General features: G+C 44.6%; 1 protein-coding gene across 1 annotated transcript in view; it reads left to right on the top strand.

Annotated features, from left to right (window-relative positions):
- Positions 1–17,091: 17,091 nt before the first annotated feature.
- ZSWIM5 (zinc finger SWIM-type containing 5) overlaps positions 17,092–22,261 on the top strand; it is a 191,331-nt gene continuing 186,161 nt past the window's right edge. Inside the window, exon 1 of the mRNA XM_030913688.1 lies at positions 17,092–17,935. Within this exon, the coding sequence (XP_030769548.1) occupies positions 17,341–17,935 (595 nt within the window). The 5' untranslated portion in view covers positions 17,092–17,340. The remainder of the gene's footprint in view (positions 17,936–22,261) is intronic.

Here is a 22,261-nt window from a genome sequence, read left to right as displayed (position 1 = left end):
CTCCCTGGTGAGAGTCTTGCATTTCCTGCCTGCAGAGGTCCAGCTGCAGTCAGTGTTCTGGGAGTGGTGTGGGAGATGAACTAAGAGGGTCTCAGCATTTAGTATGTGTATTGTCATCTGATTTCCCTGCTTTTACAAGGTATCCAACCCTTTAACTATACCTGGCACCCTCAGTCCAGAGGTATTCATCATACCTTCCCCAGAAAATCAGCCTCCAAACTTCTACTGTAGTGGGAGAGGGACTGTCATGTAGCCATAGGGAAATGGGGGAGGAGATGTAGGAAAGTAATCACTACTCAAATAGCTTTTACCCAATCCTCATTTTAGCCACTCTCCTTCATCCTTAGTTTCAGAAGTAATTGATACTGCCAGATTTTATTAATGTTTGGGCATTAAGGAGATAGTGGTGAAGACATAGAGACCTTTACATCTAGACTGCTTATTCAAGTATGACAATGAAAAGAGAGTGTGAAATATAACACAAGTCAGAGAGAACTGAGGGGTCAAACAGATACTCTTTTCCTCTCAGAATAAGAGAGTTTGTACATATTGGAAGGGAAAGTGAAAATCCCCAGTGGAGAGAGAGAAATTGAGAAGGTCTGAAAAACAGGGGCTAATTATGACAGGAAGATCCTGAAGGACCCAGAGAAGGTAAGTTGGAGGGCATAGGCAAAGAGCTTAAATTTGGTAGGAGGCAGAATAAAAAGAAGGCAGGATGCTGTGATCTTTAGAGAAGGAAAGGAAGAAGTCAGTGCAATGGCCTATATCGTTTTTTGTAGAATAAGTGGATAACTCCTACCAGAGAGGCAATATTAACATAGTGATTAAGAGTACAGGCTCTGGGTTTGAATTCTGGCTCCTCCACTTCTTTTTTTTTGAGATGGAGTCTCGCTCTGTTGCCCAGGCTGGAGTGCAGTGGCGCGATCTCGGCTCATTGCAACCTCCGCCACCCAGTTCAAGCGATTCTCCTGTCTCAGCCTCCCGAGTAGCTGGGACTATAGGTGACTGCCACCACGCTGGGCTAATTTTTGTTGTTTTTAGTAGAGACAGGGTTTCACCATCTTGGCCAGGCTGGTCTTGAACTCCTGACCTTGTGATCCACCCGCCTTGGGCACCCAAAGTGCTGGGATTACAGGCGTGAGCCACTGCACCCAGTCGTTCTCTTCTTATATATGATTCTGGTAATTATTCCTTATTACTTTTCAGAAATTGAGGCAGGTCTGAGTTTTGTGGGACCAGGAGCCTATGCAATCTAGGTACTCTCTTTAAGAAAAGGAACACAATTACGAATATAAGATTAAGCACAAAAGCAAATTAGTTATAAGAGTTTAAATGGGGCCAGTGTCAGGCCTCTGAGCCCAAGCTAAGCCATCATATCCCCTGTGACCTGCACATATACATTCAGATGGCCTGAAGTAATCACAAAAGAAGTGAAATTCAAATGGCCTGTTCTTGCCTTGACTGATGACATTCCACCACAAAAGAAGTGAAAATGGCCGGTCCTTGCCTTAACTGATGACATTACCTTGTGAAATTCCTTCTCCTGGCTCATCCTGGCTCAAAAACTCCCCCACTGAGCACCTAGTGACCCCCACCCCTGCCTGCCAGAGGACAACCCCCTTTAACTGTAATTTTCCTTTACCTACCCAAATCCTATAAAACAGCCTACCCCTATCTCCCTTCACTGACTCTCTTTTCGGACTCAGCCGCCTGCATCCAGGTGATTAAAAAGCTTTATTATGGCCGGGCGCGGTGGCTCAAGCCTGTAATCCCAGCACTTTGGGAGGCCGAGACGGTTGGATCACGAGGTCAGGAGATCAAGACTATCCTGGCTAACACCGTGAAACCCCGTCTCTACTAAAAAATACAAAAAACTAGCTGGGCGAGGTGGCAGGCGCCTGTAGTCCCAGCTACTCAGGAGGCTGAGGCAGGAGAATGGCGTAAACCCGGGAGGCGGAGCTTGCAGTGAGCTGAGATCCGGCCACTGCACTCCAGCCTGGGTGATAGAGCGAGACTCCGTCTCAAAAAAAAAAAAAAAAAAAAAAAAAAAAAGCTTTATTGCTCACTGCTCACACAAAGCCTATTTGGTGGTCTCTTCACACGGATGCGCGTGAAATTTGGTGCCGTGACTCGGATCGGGGGACCTCCCTTGGGAGATCAATCCCCTGTTCTCCTGCTCTTTGCTCTGTGACAAAGATCCACCTACGACCTTGGGTCCTCTGACTGACCAGCCCAAGGAACATCTCACCAATTTTAAATCCGGTAAGCGGCCTCTTCTTACTCTCTTCTCCAACCTTTCTCACTATCCCTCAACCTCTTTCTCCTTTCAATCTTGGCGCCACACTTCAATCTCTCCCTTCTCTTAATTTCAGTTCCTTTCCTTTTCTGGTAGAGACAAAGGAGACACATTTTATCCGTGAACCCAAAACTGCAGCGCCGGTCACAGACTCGGGAAGACAGTCTTCCCTTGGTGTTTAATCACGAAGGAACGCCTGCCTGATTATTCACCCATGTTTCAGAGGTGTCCGACCACGCAGGGATGCCTGCCTTGGTCCTTCACCCTTAGCGGCAAGTATCGCTTTTCTGGGGGCAAGAACCCTCCGACCCCTTCTCTCCGTGTCTCTACCCCTTCTCTGCTTTTCTGGGGGGCAAGAACCCCCCGACCCCTTCTCTCCATGTCTCTACCCCGTCTCCACTTTTCTGGGGATCAAGAACCCCCTGACCCCTTCTCTCCGTGTCTCTACCCCTTCTCCACTTTCTTGGGGGGGGGGTAAGCACCCCTAATCCCTTCTCTCTGTGTCTCTACTCTCTTTTCTCTGGGCTTGACTCTTTCACTATGGGAAATCTTCCACCCTCCATTCCTCCTTCTTCTCCTTTAGCCTGTGTTCTCAAGAACTTAAAACCTCTTCAACTCACACCTGACCTAAAACCTAAATGCCTTATTTTCTTCTACAATGCCGCTTGACCCCAATACAAACTCGACAGTGGTTCCAAATAGCCAGAAAACGGCACTTTTGATTCTTCCATCCTACAAGATCTAAATAATTCTTGTCGTAAAATGGGCAAACGGTCTGAGGTGCCTGATGTCCAGGCATTCTTTTACACATCGGTACCTCCCTGGTTTCTGTTTCCAATGCAACTTGTCCCAAATCTTCCTTCTTTTCCCCCGCCTGTCCCCTCAGTCTCAACCCCAAGCATCGCTGAGTCTTTCTAATCTTCCTTTACTATAGACCCATCTGACTTCTCCCCCCCTCACCAGGCCGAGCGAGGTCCCAATTTTTCCTCAGCCTCCACTCCTCCAGCCTATAATCCTTTTATCACCTCCCCTCCTCACACCTGGTCTAAAAAGGTGACTGGAGCTAAAGATATGGTCAAGGTTAATGCTCCTTTTTCTTTATCCGACCTTTCCCAAATCAATTAGCGTTTAGGCTCTTTTTCATCAAATATGAAAAACCCAGCCCAGTTCATGGCTAGTTTGGCAGCAATCGTGAGACGCTTTACAGCCCTAGACCCTAAAAGGTTAAAAGGCCTTCTTAGTCTCAATATACATTTTATTACCCAATCCGCTCCCGACATTAAATAAAACTCCAAAAATTAGATTCCGGTCCTCAAACCCCACAACAGGACTTAATTAACCTCGCCTTCAAGGTGTATAATAAGAGAGTAAAGGCACCCAAGTAGCAACGTATTTCTGAGTTGCAATTCCTTGCCTCTACTATGAGACAAACCCCAGCCATCTCCACTGCACAAGAACTCCCAAATGCCTAAACCGCAGCAGCCAGGTATTCCTCCAGGAGCGCCTCTCCCAGGAACTTGCTTCAAGTTTTCCTTTACCTACCCAAATCCTATAAAACAGCCCCACCCCTATCTCCCTTCACTGACTCTCTTTTCAGACTCAGCCCGCCTGCACCCAGGTGATTAAAAAGCTTTATTGCTCACCCAAAGCCTGTTTGGTGGTCTCTTCACACGGACGCGTGTGAAAGCCAGGTGCGATGGCTCACACCTGTACTCTCAGCACTTTGGGAAGCCTAGACGGGCAGATCTCTTGAGGTCAGGAGTTCAAGACCAGCCTGGCCAACATGGTGAAATCCCATCTCCACAAAATAGAAAAATTAGCTGAGCTTGGTGGCATGTGCCTGTAACTCTGGCTACCTGGGAGGCCAAGGAAGAGGAATTTCTTGAACCCAGGAGGCAGAGGTTGCAGTGAGCCGAGATCACACCATTGTACTGCAGCCTGGATGACAGAGCAATATTCTGTTAAAAAAAAAAAAAAAAAAAAAAAAAAGGTGCAGTTTTGTTTTTGTTTTTTTTTTTTTTTTTTTTTGAGACGGAGTCTTGCTCTGTCGCCCGGGCTGGAGTGCAGTGGCCGGATCTCAGCTCACTGCAAGCTCCGCCTCCCGGGTTTATGCCATTCTCCTGCCTCAGCCTCCGGAGTAGCTGGGACTACAGGCGCCCGCCACCTCGCCCGGCTATTTTTTTGTATTTTTAGTAGAGACGGGGTTTCACCGTGTTAGCCAGGATGGTCTCGATCTCCTGACCTCGTGATCCGCCCGTCTCGGCCTCCCAAAGTGCTGGGATTACAGGCTTGAGCCACCGCGCCCGGCCAAAAGGTGCAGTTTTAAAAGCAGCCAGCAGCCAGTGTGACTGGGTGCAGTGGCTCATGCCTCATCCTAGCACTTTGGGAGGCCGAGGCAGGTGGATTACCTGAGGTCAAGAGTTCAAGACCAGCCTGGCCAACACGGTGAACCCTTGTCTCTATTAAAAATACACAAAAATTAGCCAGGCGTGGTGGCACGCGCCTGTAATCCCAGCTGCTACTTGGGAGCCTGAGGGAGGAGAATTGCTTGAACCTGGGATGGGGAGAGTGCAGTGAGCCGAGATCACACCACTGCACTCCAACCTGGGTGACACAGAAAGTCTATGTCTCCACCAAAAAAAAAAAAAGCAGCCAGTGCAAGTGAGGGGTTTTGAAATTTAAGCTTCATTATATTCATGTTATATCTATTTTTATTCAGAGATCAAACCTCCTTCTCTTAAAGTCCAGTAACTGGGTCTTTGCATCTCTGTGTCTGAGTTCATTTTAGTTTTGTTTTTGTTTTCTGTCCAGGGCGTCAGCTTCTCTTTCTTCTTTAGGACTAGAGATACAAGGTCATGGAATCCGAGAGCTAGAAGAGACCTTAAAAGATCATCTGATTTAAACATTTAATTATGGAAAAGAGAATAAGGTCCATAAAAGTGAAATGATTTGCATGAGGCTCCATCACCAAGGAGATGTGAATTAGTATACCCTCAATTGCAAGTATTAGAAACCCCAAGTCAGAGCAGCTTTAACGAAAAAGACTTCTAGTTAACTATAATGGGTTGAACATTTGCATTTATCTCTGCTCCTTCCGCTAAATCTCTCTAGATCAGTACTTCTCAAACTTTAACATGCAAATGAATCAACTGGGGAGCTCATTAAAATGCAATGCATCCAACAATTCTGGGGTGAGGCTTGATTCTACATTTCTATCAAGCTTCTAGGTGATGCCAGTGTTGCTAATCTGTGGATCACATTTTGAATAGTAAGGCTCTGGATCAGGGGCTGAGGAACTACAGCCACAGCCTGTTTTTTGCATGACCTATTAAGCCTAAAAGATATACCATCTGGCTCTATATAGAAAAAGTTTTGCCAGCCCCTGATCTAGATGGCAAAAAGAGAATGAGAAAAGTATAACCCCATGGAAAGAACAAATGAGATAACAACAGAGGATCAACATTTTTTAAAAATCTGGAAGATGAAAAGCAGATGGACAAATTGTCTTTGCTGAATGGAGTAAGAAGAAACCCGGAAATCTTCATGGGGTGAAATCCACAAAGAAGGTTTGTTTATATTACAAACCTTGAAAAAGTCAGAGCTTGGAGATACCAGGTGCCTGGAAAACTTGATAAGGGTGGGTGTATAGGAAGAAAGGAAAAAATGGCAGACACACAACTGTGTCACTGATATCCCCTTTATTTGCTCCACTGCAAGGAATGTGTTTAGGTAATAGTTTCCAGCTGTTAGTTTCATCAGGGTCTACCTCAGTTTGTGAGCTGAAGGCATGCTTTTCTCAGGGAGGCTCTAGCCAATGACTGTACATGTGCCTTGCCATTTGTGCTTAATGAAGGACTTCTTTAATGAGAAATCTTTGCCCTGAAGACCTCTATACGGCTGCAAAGACTTTGAAAGGTTGGCACCATGGTCTGGCCATTCTGCCTGTCTGACTCCACCATGCCCCTGAAAATGCCCCATCCCTGTGAACCCTCAGAGTTGGGGTAGGGACAGTGGAGGAGATTAGTGCCATGTTTAAAGATTGAGAGGATGCAAAGGGTGCAAGAGGTTGTGATCTTTACTGCAACCCCCATTTAACTTGCCAGTATGGCCCCTGCAGAATCTAGAAAGTTTCCAAAGGATACCTGTAGATTACCACAATCTCAACCAAGTAGCAGCCCTGATTGTATGGCAGTAGTAACTGCCATACTGGACATGGTACCATCACTAGATTAGATTAATATGGCCTCAGGTACATAGTATATAACCATTTTGTTGACAAATGCATTTCTTTTCTGTCCTAATCAAGAAAGAATCAGAATGACATACATTCACATGAAACATAGTTATTATATTAGTCAGGGTTTTCCACGGAAGATCTATAAGGTAAGTGGGCAAGCTTACCTTGCCTGGAGACCCAGGAGCCAGTGGCTTAGTTCTAATCTGAGTCTGAAGGTGTAAGAACCAGGAAAACTGAGAGTATAGTTCCTGTCTGAATTATGCCAGGCTTGAGACCCAGGAAAAACCAATATTTCAGTTTGAGTCTGAAGGCAGCAAAAAAGCTGATGTCCCAGTTCAAAGGCAGTCAAGCAGGAAAAAACTCTATTTCAGTAAGGGGAAGTTCAGCCTTTTTGTTCTATTCAGACCTTCAACTAGTTGGATGAGGCCCAACCACATCCAGGAGGGCAATCTGCTTAACTCAGTCTACTGATTTAAATGCTAATTTCATTCAAAAATACCCTCAGAGAAACACCTAGAATAATGTTTGACCAAATATCTGGGCATCTCGTGGCCTAGTCAAGTTGACACATAAAATTAACCACTACAGTTATTTATAGTTTTGCCTTGGGATTATATTACATTTCCTGCCCTTTGTCATAATGTAGTATGATCCGGACCATCTCAAAGAATATCATGTTGATTCATTACATTGATGACATCAAGTTGACTGAACAGCATAAGCAAAAGTTTGCTAGGATGCTGGTGGCCTTATTAAGACACATATGTGCTGTGCAGGGTGGGAGAAAAACTGCAGTGAACTGGAGACATGTCATTATGGTAAAACGCTTAGGGGCCCAGTTTCAGGGCATGCTAGGATATCCCCTCCAAAGTGAAAGATAAAATTAAAAGATAAAAGATAAAAGAGGCCGGGCGCGGTGGCTCAAGCCTGTAATCCCAGCACTTTGGGAGGCCGAGGCGGGCGGATCACGAGGTCAGGAGATCGAGACCATCCTGGCTAACACGGTGAAACCCCGTCTCTACTAAAAAAATACAAAAAACTAGCCGGGCGAGGTGGCGGGCGCCTGTAGTCCCAGCTACTCGGGAGGCTGAGGCAGGAGAATGGCGTAAACCCGGGAGGCGGAGTTTGCAGTGAGCTGAGATCTGGCCACTGCACTCCAGCCTGGGTGACAGAGCAAGACTCCTTCTCAAAAAAAAAAAAAAAAAAAAAAAAAGATAAAAGAAAGATAAAAGATAAAAAGAAGCACAGTGCCAGATAGGCCTCTTCAGGTTCTGAAGGTAAGATATTTCACACCTAAGAATACTGTTCTAGCCCCTATACTGAGGTAACACAGAATGCTATCATCCCTTATGGTGCTTGGAGTGGGAAGGGGCTCTGAAGCAGGGCCAAGCAGTAGGGGAAGCAGCCTTGATGCTTGGGCTGTATAAGCCAGCAGGCCCAGTTGAAGGTATCTGTGGTGGGAAAAGATGCAATGTGGAGTTTATGGGAAGCCCCAGTGGAAGAATCACAGTGCAGGTCCTGGGAATTTGGAACAAGGTCATGTTAGTCACAGAAGAGGATTATACACCCTAAGAGAAATAGCTCCTGGTGCCTTACTGGGCCCTGGTAGAGATAGGACACTTGACTCTGGGGCACCAAGTTACTTTGAGTATGAAACTTTCCATTATGAGCTGGGTTCTGTTAGACCTGCCAAGTCATCAATTCAGCCATACCAGCATCTGTCATTAGATAAAGACATTACATCCAGGACTATAAGAGCCTTAGGAGGAACAGAGAGCATGAGCAGGAAGCCTAGGCCTCCTATACCACCTGCTATAGTTGCATTATTGCTCTTCTTTAAGCTTGCGCTTATATCTATATGATAGAAGGTAAGTCTGACATGACAGCTGAAAAAGGAAGAAAAGGCCTGAGCTTGGTTTATGGGTAGGCCTGTTTGGAATGTGGATATAAGCCAAAAATGGATAGTAATGGCATTATAGTCATCTTCAGCAGTGGCCCTGAAAAATGGTGGAAAGGAAAACCCTTCCAAATGAGTAGAACTAGGAGCAATGCATCTGGCTAACTGCTTTGTGAGCAGGTGAAAAGTGGCTAGAGAGGTGAATATATATATAAAATCCTGGGTAGTGACCAGAAGGCAGTGACCAGAGGGCTTGAGCCCTCTGGCCAGGGACCTGGAAGGGAAAGAATTTTTGTGTCACATATTAATGGCCACTTAAAAGCATCCAACATGAAAGAGGCATTGAACAGTCAAGCAGACAAAAATGACTTGGCCAGGTATTGCTAACTAGCCTGGTGCTAATTAGTTGGCCGCCCCAGGACTGGTATGATGGGGACATGAGAGATAACTCATGGTGGCATAAGTGGAAATTACATATAGTCTCAACAGCAGGCATTCCCACCTATCAAGATTTATCTAGGCATTGCTGCCTTAAATGTCTCATCTGTTGGCAACCAAAATGAACAACTAACCTCCTGATACAGGAGTTTATATAACCTCCTGATATAGCACTGTTGCTGATACAGGCCAACTGGTCTCTGGTGGCAGATGCAGCACACCAGTCCCTTTCATTCTAAAAGGGTCAAGAGTTTGATTTCAAAGGGAGAGATACCTGCATATGAGTTTGCCTTTCCTGCCTACAGACCTTAAATAGCACCAGTACCCAAGGGCTTATGAAATGCCTTATCCACAGGCATAGAATTCAACATAGAATAGCATCCAACCAGAGAACCCACTTCACAGCAACAGGTGTTTGAGAGTCATCTGGTACTATAGTGTGAATGTCCCTTCTAAAACTCATGTTGAAATTTAATTGCCATTATAACAGCATTGAGAGTCAGGACCTTTAAGAGGTGATTAGGTCATGAGGACCCTGCCATCATTATCAGGAGAGTAGGTTAGTTATCACAGGAGTGGGTTCCTGATAAAAGGATGAAGTTTGGCCCCCATCCTCTTTCTGTCTCACAGGCTCAATTTCTTCTATTGTGGGAAAGCACAGCACAAAGGCCCTCACTAGATGTTGGTGCCATGCTCTTGGAATTCCCAGCCTCCAAATCATGTGTTGAATAAACTTACATTCTTTGTAAATTACCCAGTCTGTGGTATTCTGTTACTGCAGCACAAAGTGGCCTAAGACATCTGGCATGACCATTGAATACCCTAGTCATATCATATAGCACATTATCCAGCCAGCCTCATAAAGTGCTGGGAAGACGTTCTACAGGCATAGAAGCTGCCAGCCTTATAAAATGCTCAAATGTCCTTCTATAGACATTTGATATGCCTACCTCAGAGACCACATTTTGAAGGGATGGGGTGGCATCCTTCAAGATGATAAGTATGCAATAAATTAGGCACCTCTATATAGTGTTGTGGCTCCAACAGAAATGAGACATAGGTTTAGAAACCAAGGAGTAGAAGCAAGAGTGGGCCTCATTATTTATCATTTACAATGAACTTCTGGGAGATTCTGTGCTTTCTGTCCCCACAACTCTAGGTTCTACAGGACTAAAGGTTCGAATCCATTGCACCCTAAGTTATGGCTGCTGCCAGGGCATCAGAGACTCCTTGTGCCCAGGGATTGCAGGTGAGAAAAGGAGTTAGCATACTGGCAGGAGTCATTGACCCGTAAGCAGGAGGCGGTATTCCTCTTATACAGTGCAAGCAGGAAGGAATACATATAGAACTGAAGAGATCTTCCTGATTGCCTCCCTGCCCCACTGTAACTGTGAACAGACACATGGAATAATCCTGGCCTATAAAAGTATGATTGCTGAGAGCTCAGAACTCTAAGGACTGAGGGCTTGGATCATTTCTCTAAGCAAGCTCCAAGACCCGTTGAGGTGATAACTGGGGGTGAGGAGAATTCAGAATGGATGGTGGAAGAAGAAAAAGATGAGTTCTAGTTGTAGCCCCAAGACCAGTTGTAACAATAGGGAATATAGCTCATTCCATTAACTATCCTCTTCTGAGTTTCCCCTCAGGAAGAGAACCATGGAAGATCTGCTCCCTGATTTTGCATGAAGAAGTAAATTGGTGAGGTACAAGAGGTGAACTGTGGCAGCCATGAAAATGCTCTTCTCAGATTTCTAGCTGTGGGGGGCATACTTTACTGACTACTTTAGCTGCTGTGCTCCAGAATCTATCCCTGCATTTACCTCTGGATAAATGCCTTCCACAGGCTGCTGCCACCCAGTGATTCGGTACAAGAAGAAGAAGTACTAAGACAGGCCCATTCCTAGAAGGCGCAGGGTTCCTCTGATGGGCACATTTGGTCTTGCCTAACTTTCTTAGAACTGTACTGCACTCTAAGACCCTCCCACTCAACCTTCCTTCCTTTCTTTTCTCTTTCATCTGCATTGAGATCTGACATCTCTTACAGTCTTCCCTAGCTCCTAGCTTCTTCTCCATGTTCCCTATTAAGCATAATGTCTGGCCGGGCGCGGTGGCTCACGCTTGTAATCCCAGCACTTAGGGAGGCCGAGGTGGGCGGATCACGAGGTCAGGAGATCAAGACCACAGTGAAACCCTGTCTCTACTAAAAATACAAAAAATTAGCCGGGCGTTGTGGCAGGTGCCTGTAGTCCCAGCTACTCAGGAGGCTGAGGTGGGAGAATGGCGAGAACCCAGGAGGCGGAGCTTGCAGTGAGCCGAGATGGTGCCACTGCACTCTAGCCTGGGCTACAGAGCGAGACTCTGTCTCAAAAAAAAAAAAAAAAAAAAAAAAGCATAATGTCTAATAAATCTCTTGCACATCTAATCCCATTTTGACTAATTCACACCCTAAATGTCCATTAGAGGGAGAACAGACACAACATGTGGTACATTTATATAGTGGAATACTACTAAGTATAAAAACAGAACAAACTGCCATGAGAATAACATAGGTGACTCTCAATTATTATTATGCTTAATAATAAAACCAGACATAAAAGAATTTATGCTATATTAGCCCATTTAAATGAATAATTGGTATCTCTGGGAGGTGGGTATCAAGCTGAAAGGGACATAAGGGAACTGTCTGGAATGACAGAAACTTCTACATTTTTTTCTATGTAAAGACCTCATGAGTGTATACATTTGTAAAAGGTCTTCCTAGAAAGCAGACTCAGAGGGGGAAAAAGTCATCAAGCTGTACACCTGACATTTGTGCCTTTTAATTAAAAGTACTCAAAAAAAAAAAAAAAGATTGGTGCTTTTTTTTTTTTTTTTTTGAGACAGAGTCTTGCTCTGTCGCCCAGGCTGGAGTGCAGTGGCACGATCTCGGGTCACTGTAACCTCTGCCTCCCAGGTTCAAGCGATTCTCCTGCCTCAGCCTCCTGAGTAGCTGGGATTACAGGTGCATGCCTCCATGCCCGGCTAACTTGTGTATTTTTAGTAGAGATGGGGTTTCACCATGTTAGCCAGGCTGATCTTGAACTCCTGACCTCATGATCCGCCCACCTCGGCCTCCCAAAGTGCTGGGATTACAGGTGAGAGCCACCACGCCCAGTGATTTGTGCATTTTAATGCATGAAAATTCCGCCTCAATAAAGTATTGAAAAAATAATAAAGGGGATTTATTGGTTCATGTAACTGGATGTCAATAGACTTAGAGGGCTTCAGGTAGGTTTGATTCAGCGGTTTAGCAATGCCATCAGAAATCTCATTTTTTTCCATCTTTCCTGTAAGTCTTTTGGTATGTCAGCTTCAACCCAAGGCTGGCTTACTTTTGTATTCACAGCATGCTACCAACAACCTCCTTTTCTGGGCCAAAGCACTAAGAGAATTGCTTTTGTAAGCTCTCTTAAAAGAGTAAGAACTTTCTTCTTTCCTGGAAGTTGCTAGCAAACCACATATCTTATTGGCCCAACAGGTTATGCTCATTCCTGAACCAATCCCTATGACCAGGGAAATGCCATACACTGATTGACTTATCTCTGCCTATCCCTGAATGAATCACTTTAGAATGAGATATGGAATTATGCCAGTTGATCAGACAAGTTAGCGTTTACCCTTGGAGCTAAAGTCCTGTAATTTTATGGCTGCTCCATAACTGAAGGAAGATAACCACAAAGTCTACCACAAGAAAAATAGCAGAGTTGACTGGGTGCGGTGGCTCACGCCTGTAATCCCAACACTCTGGGAGGCTGAGGTGGGTGGATCACCCGAGATCTGGAGTTCAAGACCAGCCTGGCCAACATGGTGAAACCCTGTCTCTACTAAAAATACAAAAATTAGCCAGGCACGGTGGTGGGCACCTGTAACCCCAGCTACTCAGGAGGCTAAGGCAGGAGAATCGCTTGAACTTGAGTGGTGGGGGTTGCAGTGAGCTGAGATTGCATCATTGCACTCCAACCCCGGGCAACAAGAGTGAAACTCTGTATCAAAAAAAAAAAAAAAAAAAAAAAAAGCACCATTGGGTAATAGGTCCAATCAATTCAAATCATGGTCTTCCAGTCAGGCGTGGTAGCTCATATTGGTAATCCCAGCACTTTGGGAGGTCAAGATGGGAGGACTGCTTGAGCCCAGAGTTTCAGACCAGCCTCGGCAATATAGGAAGACCTTGTCTCTACAAGTGTGTAGCAAATGCCTGTGGTTCCAGCTACTTGGAAGGCTGAGGTGGTAGGATCGCTTGAGCCTAGGAAGCAGAGGTTTCAGTGAGCCAAGATTGTACCACTGCACTCCAGCCTGAAAAACAGAGCCAGACTCTGTCTGAAAAAAAAGAAAAAATGAAAACAAAAATCAGTCTTCCTTTCTAGTTCCTAAATGTTTCTTAATCCCACTTCATTCAGTGTTTATTATATACCCAAACAAAGTGTTATCAGGAAGCACAGGTGTCTATCTTCTACATTTTGAAATAGAAGCCAAAATAAATTTTATTAAATAAATCACTGGGTTGCATAAGTTTGCTTGTCAAATGATACCTAAATCCTCAACTCTGAGCCTCACTCTATCCCTCACATTCATCTCAACCTTTCATTCCATGCAGAGGGGTTGAGGATGTTTCACAAATGCAAATTTAAAGATTTATTTCTAAGGTTGGATCAAAATTTTGCTGACATCAAAAGAGTTGTCTTAAGATGTGATGTATTCTTCCTGGTCATTGATTTTTGGTATTTGTGTTTTCACCCTGGAGACTGCAATGCTGTAAAAGAAGTATCCTTACATTCCCACAGTCTCCTTGAAATATGTCAATTCTTTCATCAGAGAAGAGGGATCAAACAGAGAGAGGTAACACAGGCCCAGAACCATTGCTAGCCCATATGGTTACTTGGTGAGAATGAAAGAGGCACCCAGATGCAACCTGGTTGGTGCAGCAACGGGCAAATGGAGTGCAGGCCAGATTTCAGCCCCTTTTTGCCTGATGTCTAGATATCTTTTCGTCCAGTGCCTTCTACAAGCCTTTATTACCTCCTTCCCACACTGTTGGTTTATCTCCAAACTCATCCTTTGCCTCCAGACTTTATTTTTCTCCTGATTCATCCTACATATTTCTGTATGATTAATATTCCTAAAACACTGCCTTTTATCATATAACTCTCCTGCTCAAAATACCTTTATTAGCTTCCTTCTACCAACTTAAGAAAATGCAGATTCCTCAAGTTAGCATTTTACAATGCTTTTAAAATCTTTTCACAATGTCTCCTGTCTCTCTTGCAGTCTTTTCCCACTATTTCTTACCAGGAACTTATGGTCCAATTAATCTATCATTCTTGTTATTCCCAACCATGTATTGCATATTCCCAAATGTCTTATTTGCCATGTTATTACCATTTGTGTTTATATATTTATGTGCTTGTTTTTTAAGTTTTTTATTTATTTATTTTTTGAGATGCGGTCTCGCTGTGTCTCCCAGGCTGGCAGTGGCACGATCTTGGCTCAGTGCAACCTCCGCCTCCTAGGTTCAAGCAATTCTCCTGCCTCAGCCTCCCGAGTAGCTGGGATTACAGATGTCCGCCATCCTGCCCAGCTAATTTTGGTGTTTTTGGTAGAGATGGAGTTTCACCATGTTGACCAGGCTTGTCTCGAACTCCTGGCCTCAAGTGATCCACCCACCTCAGCCTCCCAAAGTGCTGGAATTACAGATATGAGCCACCACGCCCACCTAACACGGAGCTTATAGTCTATTTTGGGAAACAGACATTAAGCAAATAAACACATAAATACAGGTTAGGCGCCATGGCTCACACTTGTAATCCCAGCACTTTGGGAGGCTGAAGCGGGCAGATCACTTGAAGGCGGAGTTCGAGACCCCATCTCTACTAAAAATACAAAAATTAGCTGGGCATGCTGGCATATGCGCCTGTAGTCCCAGCTACTTAGGAGGCTGAGGCAAGAGAATCGCTTGAACCCAGGAGGCAGAAGTTGCAGTGAGCCAAGATTGTGCCACTGCACTCCAACTTGGGTGTGACAGAGTGAGACTGCATCTCAGAAAAAAGGCAGTAACTGATTAAATCAGAGTAACATATTCATTGATTCAAAGTGCAAATATTTTCTGAACATCTTCTATGTGTAGGCATTTTGGCAGGTTGTAGAAATAGGTCCTTACATGGAAATGGTTCCTGCCCTTCCATAGCTCATAGTCTAGTTAGGGAGACAGGCATTAAAGGAATATTCATTCTCCCAAAAAACTCTGATAAATTATAGGAAGGAAAATAATGTGCGTTCTGGAAGCCTGTAAATGTGGTACCAGATTCAAGGTGGAGTAGGGATTATGCTATTTTGCAGTAATCAATTTATAGATATTTACAGATATAAATTCATTTACCAATATAAACAGATTTCTTTTTCTTTTTTTTTGAGAGAGGGTCTTGCTTTGTTGCCCAGGCTAGAGTGCAGTGGCATGATCATAGCTTACTGTAACCTTGAACTCTTGGGCTCATGCAATCCTCCTACCTCAGCCTTCAGGGTAGCTAGGACTACAGGGTGTAGGCCACCAATCCCTGCTATTTTTTATCTCTTTGTAGAGATGGGGTCTCCAGTCAGCTCTGTTGCCCAGGCTGGTCTAGAACTCCTGGCCTCAAGGGATCCTCCCACTTTGGTCTCCCAAAGCCTTGGAATTACAGGCATGCGCCACTGCATCTGGCCTAAACAGATACTTATTGAGTACCCACTATACTGAATAAGCACACAATTTGAGTTACTTCTAATCCCAGCTAGCCTGGGCAACATAGGGAGACCTACCCTCTACAAAAAATTTAAAGAATTAGCTGGGTGTGGTGTTGTGCATCTGTAATCCTAGTCATTCTGGAGGCTGAGGTGGGAGGATAGTTTGAGCCCAAGAGTTTGAGGTTGCAGTGATCACCCCACTGCACTCGGGACTGGACATCAGAGTGAGATCCTGTCTCTAAAAAAACTTTTTAAAGTGAATTATTTCTAATTCTTACAACATTTATGTGTAGAAGCATTATTACTAGCTCCCTTTTAAAATGATTTAACTGAATCATGAATAACATCACACACGGCAAGTGTGATTCACACCCAATTCTGACTCTATAGCCTGTGCTCTTTAATTCTGAGATTACAGCAAAACCAAACCGTGGCTCCAGCCTGTCTCCAATCATTTACTCTCTTCTTACTCTTACTTTATCCTACACTCTAAATCTCGCTCATTTTGAAGGGCAAACTCAACTATAGAAACTCTTTTAATACAATTCTTGGAATGTTTTAAAGTTGTAGAGATTAGTTTGTCAGCAAATTCTGAAATAATCTGAGTTTTCTTGACCGAGCAAGAGACAGTCACTTACAATTGCTTGTTGTTTATGGAGTTAGTGATGAAGTTGCCATTCTTGAGGACCCACTATATGCCAGGCAGAGGATAAATTATAGTGAAGGAAACAGACATGATTCTCACTCTCATGGAGTTGACAGTCAGACATTAAACAAATATATAAAAATACAACTGTGTAAAGGTGTAGAAGACTGAGCCAGGCGAGGAAAACATGAAAGACCTAAATCAGATTGGAGGTAGGGGATCAGAGAATTCTACCAAAAAAACACACAAAAAGTGTTTTGTATCCTAGGATGCAAGGTGCTAAACCCTCCAAAAGACCCCATAAGGATGCAGCCGCCGTGGCGATAAGATCTTGGTACCCCATTGTCAAGGGGTGGTGCGACTTTGTCCCATTCTGGGGTGGGGTGGGGTAACCGCCGGGTTTATCCTACATTGTTGTAGCGTAAGGCGAGTTTTCATCACTCGAACTTTCTGATTTTTTCCCCTAGTGTCTTCTTTCTCAGGGTCTTTCTGCCAGATCTTCCGCTAGGCTGTGACAGCCCTCCTGTCACATCAGTACCGTTGGAGCTGGATTGGTTTTTTCTCCTCGTGCCCTGCGAGCCTATAACTTCACGGAGGCGGCTCTTTGGATGGCTTATGGCCCCGCCATTTCATTCGGTCACACAGTCCATTCCTGTCTGGCCGCGGCAGGTGGGTTGGAGGTGCGCGGGCCGGCGGGCGTGCGAGAGCGCCCGGCGCTCCTCGCCCATCCGCGGCTGCCGGATCCGCGCGAGCGCTCGGCTCGCGTTCTGGGTTATTTGCGCCTGAAGCGCGCCGCGGGCCCGCGCTCGCTCCCGCCTGTCTTCACGTCCGCGGAGGCACGGACAGCGCGCGCCGCCTCACGCTACTCCGCAGGCCGCCAGCGTCTGCCCTCGCAGCGCGCGCCCGGGCCCGGCCCAGGTTCCCCACTCGGGCCGGCGGGCTCGCGGGTTCTCTCGCCCCGCCCCCCTGGGCGCCGCCGCTGGGCGCTTGCGCGGGGCGCGTGGCCGTGGCCGGGGTCTCCACCGCAGCCCGAGCCGCCGCCGCCGCCTCAGTCAGTCAGTCAGTCCCCAGCAATGGCGGACGGAGGTGAGCAAGAGGAGCTGCTCTCCCCGTCACCGGTCTCTCCGGCCAAGCGGCTGTGTTCGTGGCCCAGCCCGCAGGCTCACCACCCTCGCGGTTCGCCCGGGGCAGCCGGCGGCGGGGCAGGGGGCGTCGGCAGCAGCTGCCTGATCCTCGGGGCCCGCCCCCACCTGCAGCCGGAGTCCTTACTGGACTGCGCCGCCAAGACGGTGGCGGAAAAGTGGGCGTACGAACGGGTGGAGGAGCGCTTCGAGCGGATCCCGGAGCCCGTGCAGCGCCGCATCGTCTACTGGTCCTTCCCGCGGAATGAGCGGGAGATCTGCATGTACTCCAGCTTCCAGTACCGGGGCGGCCCCGGCGCCAGCGCGGCTGGTGGCGCCGCGGGGGCTTCACCGGCCGAGGAGGGGCCGCCGCCACCCCCGGGGGCCGCCGCTCCGGCCGGCTCCGCCCCCGGGGGCGTCGCGGCTGGGGCATCCCCCGGGCTGGGCGCAGGGGCCGGCGCTGTCGGCTGCGGTGGCGAGGGGCTCCCTTTCCGCCGGGGCATCCGTCTGCTGGACAGCGGCTCCGTGGAGAACGTGCTGCAAGTCGGTAGGTGCTCGCCCGGGCGCTCTCGGGTGCTCAGCCTCCTCTTCTGCAGGTGCCTCTTTGCCTGAGCCCTGGGGCCGAGACCCCGCCTTCTGCCCAACTCCTGTACCCCTGCCGAAGGACGAACAAGTCACAAAAACTTTTTTCAACCTTTCACTCAGGTCCACCACTGCTCTTTTCCTCCACTGACCCTCTACCCCCATTTCTTTTTGTTTGAAGGGCGAATAGATCTCTCTTCTTCACTCTTTCTACTCCCCACACCAAGGCAAAGAGAATGGGGAGGTATGCCTTTTTGGATGTAATAGTTTCACAAATGCATTGTCCTAATTTAAGTTTGGAGAGGGGAGGATTGTTAGTGAATCTGGAACAAGCGGTTTTAGAGGGAGCGTTTGAGGGACAGACTGTCAGAGGCGATCAATAGCCCTAGCCGATTAAGCCTCGATGAAATTAACTTTAACACTGGGAAAAGAGCCTCAACAAAATCCTGCATGTTTCAGACAGTTTTAATTGTCTGCGTTAGGATTTTTCCCCTGGATCAGTGATGCTTGGGAATCTAGGCTGCGGACTAACAATAACCGAAGATGGAAATGTGACAGCTTCTCCTCCACCCCCCCACCCAAGGAAAAAAAAAAAGGCCATACAATCTGGAGTGGGGGTGGGGTCTCTCTTCCTTGTCAGACTGGGGTAAATCAAAAGCTGGTCACGCTGGGTTTTTCAAAAGCTTCTCATTTAACAAGTCGTACTTGCTTTTATCTTTTTGTTATGGGAAAATATATTATACAAGTGATTTCTTCCTTTACTCCTCCGGAGCTTCTAGTCAGTTTGTTAATCTTATTAAATATATAAATACAGTGCTTCTGATTTGTGGAATGGTTAAGGAGAAAGGGAAAAAATGACATTAACATTGACTTTGCTATGTGGAAAATTAAAACACGAATTTTTTTTCTATTTGGATTATTATAGCATTCTGGAAGTACATATCTTTATGTACTTTATGTTAATCTAGATCATGTTTTATTGTACACTATATGCTCATATAAATCGAAGAAAATACTGATTTTTGAAAGGAGTTGGAGGGAGGTCGTTTTTAGAATTAAGCACAGAGAGACACAAACCCCAGACATCTAGCTCTCCAGGTAAAACCAACATATTTGAAAAATGTTTTTCTTTGAATCATGCTGTTTAATATAAAGTAATCTGCTTCTGGTTATTGGGAATCATTGATTCCTGTGTTTCTAACCAAAACAGCATACCACAATTTATTTTACAAATGTGAAATGTAGATTTATCCTGTGCCAGAATATAGTGACAGTGGCTTGAGCAAGTTTTGTTTATTTGAAAGAGGTTAGTCCTTTGTTTATTTGTGTATATTTTTGAAAGATTGACTTGAATAAACATGTAATTAAGGTGTACAGCTTTAATACTGAAACACTGAAAACGTGAAAATACAGTTTCCTATTAGTCTGTAAATTTTAATTTTTCTGAGTTTAGATCATTTAACTTTTAAGATTCTTGTTTCAAATATTTTAAATTGAAAAGGGTCAATTTAAGTGGTCGTTTTGTAGTAAGAGATGGATAAGGAAGAGTTTTCAAACTTGAGGGAGCAAATGAAAGAGAGGAAGAGTTTTAAAGAAGTGTCTATTTTTAAAGTAACTGAAGCGTCACGTTGCAAATGAAATCGGATATTTTTGTTAATCTAGGTCATGTTTAAATCAGATATTTCCCCTTTATAATATGAAAGTTAATGTGGTTCTGGAGTTATAGGCTCTCATATTATAGTTTTAGGGACCTTGAGAAAAGACACATATAAACAAACATGTTTTGTGATTGCCTTTGGATTTCAAAGACGAAGACCGGTGAATAAAGTTATCACTTTAAGTTTATGCTACTTGAGAACCATGAGCTGTGTAATTTTTATTATTCTGACCTTAATTTAGGTCAATAAGTATAGGAGAGAAGGATAGCCTATTCTGCATCTTTTTGAGTTCTGTATTTTGGTATGAACCACCTTTAATAGAGACTCATCCCCCATCTCCTAAACTTAAAATTATAAGTAAATTACTTAATCTAGAGAGTAGGCTTTCTAAAGTATTGCCAAGAGATGAGGAAGGAAGTGATTTGTATATACCAAGATAGTAATCGTGTTCTTCAGTTTATAAGTGCACTTCAAACTCAATATTACTAAGTGATGCTAATTAAGAATTCTACATATTTCCTTACTGTTTCTAAACGATAGAACCTCAGATTTGGGAAGTTACTGAAGGCCGATGCTTTAGGAAGAACAGAAAGTTGGGGTACTTCTGTAACAACATCCTTTTAGGAAAAAGAGTCATAAGGAAATTTAATGAAAAAGGGAATTTAAATGAAAAAAGAAAGCACAAACAAAAAAGCCTTCAAGGCAAATAAATTAAAAACAAACAAAAACTTGTAGAAAGAGTAGGTAGATTAAATTCTGTAATTTCTAATTACTTTTCACACAAAATCTGGTAATAGAAAAGTCATGAATTCTGGTTAAAATTTGGATACTTCAGATTTTAAATCAAAACTAAAACTTCTCCAGCTGTGCTCAAAGGATACATTTCTTTTATGTAAGTACTGCATCAGAAGTGGTATTCCCTTTAAAAGGGGGAAATTGCAAGTTAGTCTCTTCATGGATGTTTGTAAGTTTGAAGCTATGTCAATAGACTTACAGTCTGATCTCAGTATTGTAAAGATAATAGAGTTCATATGTTTTCAGTGTCGGCATTTTTAACTTGTTTCAGAAGCCCATGGATATAGTAGTAGTATAAACCTTGGGAAAATACTTATTCAGGAGTCTGCAGATGGTGTAAGAATAAGACAACTATAATTTACTAATGGTTTTAACATTTTGCCCCCTTTGCTATCCACTGTATTTTAAATTGATTTCTTTGTGTTTGGTAAAACTTAAAGAAGCTTTGCTGTTTCTCAGGAAAATCTGAATTGATTGAAGGAAAAAAGCATTAACAATTTTTCTCACTTAAACACAGAAATATTATAATTACTTGGATATTTAGTTTTAAAAATTGGTTAAAGGAATGCAGGGGCCTTCTGCACCTGGTACATCTGAGTTATATACATATTTATCCAGAAATTTTAAGTAGATTTTGACAGGTGACTTCAATAAAACCCCATAGTTTTAGTCCACACATTTTAAAATAAGTACATGATTTATTCTTGAAGTCTTCAAGACTAGAACCAGAATGCTAAGTATTACCTTATGTGGAAGAGGTACAAGTACAAAGTCAATAATGGAAATATAAAAAGTGGCCCATTTCGGCCGGGCGCGGTGGCTCAAGCCTGTAATCCCAGCGCTTTGGGAGGCCGAGACGGGCGGATCACGAGGTCAGAAGATCGAGACCATCCTGGCTAACATGGTGAAACCCCGTCTCTACTAAAAAATACAAAAAACTAGCCGGGTGAGGTGGCGGGCGCCTGTAGTCCCAGCTACTCGGGAGGCTGAGGCAGGAGAATGGCGTAAACCCGGGAGGCGGAGCTTGCAGTGAGCTGAGATCCGGCCACTGCACTCCAGCCCGGGCGACAGAGCGAGACTCCGTCTCAAAAAAAAAAAAAAAAAAAAAAAAAAAAATAAAAAGTGGCCCATTTCAGGAAGTTGTCTATAACTTAAACATCAAGTAGTAAGTTTTAAATTGTGTACACTTGTATATCATCAATAAACAGGTCTGTGAAATTTTTCTGTAGTATAACTTTTGTGAATTTATCAGTAACAAGTATTAACAGTTGTTGATTTTTTTTTTTTTTTTTTTTTTTTTTGAGGCGGAGTCTAGCTCTGTGGCCCGGACTGGAGTGCAGTGGCCAGATCTCAGCTCACTGCAAGCTCCGCCTCCCGGGTTTACGCCATTCTCCTGTCTCAGCCTCCGGAGTAGCTGGGACTACAGGCGCCCGCCACCTCGCCCGGCTAGTTTTTTTGTATTTTTAGTAGAGACGGGGTTTCACCGTGTTAGCCAGGATGGTCTCGATCTCCTGACCTCGTGATCCGCCCGTCTCGGCCTCCCAAAGTGCTGGGATTACAGGCTTGAGCCACCGCGCCCGGCCCAGTTGTTGATTTTTATATGTAATTTCTTTTAATCTATATTGTTTGGGAAACTAAAGGTATCTACATTGAAAAAACTATAGCATCATATGTAAGTTAGAATGAATAAAATTATAATAAAATTTCATGTGGAGAAAAATGACTTATTTTGATATTTAAGATATTCCATCACAGAAGGCAGCTGCATTCCTTTAAGCGGGTGTGCTTTTTAGCATAGACATTTTTCAAGTTTTAAATCACATTATCTTCTTTTTTTT

The sequence above is a fragment of the Rhinopithecus roxellana genome, chromosome 12 (assembly GCF_007565055.1).
Source record: "Rhinopithecus roxellana isolate Shanxi Qingling chromosome 12, ASM756505v1, whole genome shotgun sequence".
Lineage (NCBI taxonomy): Eukaryota > Metazoa > Chordata > Mammalia > Primates > Cercopithecidae > Rhinopithecus > Rhinopithecus roxellana.
The sequence above is the reverse complement of the archived record's forward strand: the minus strand, read 5'-3'. Positions and strand labels throughout refer to the sequence as shown.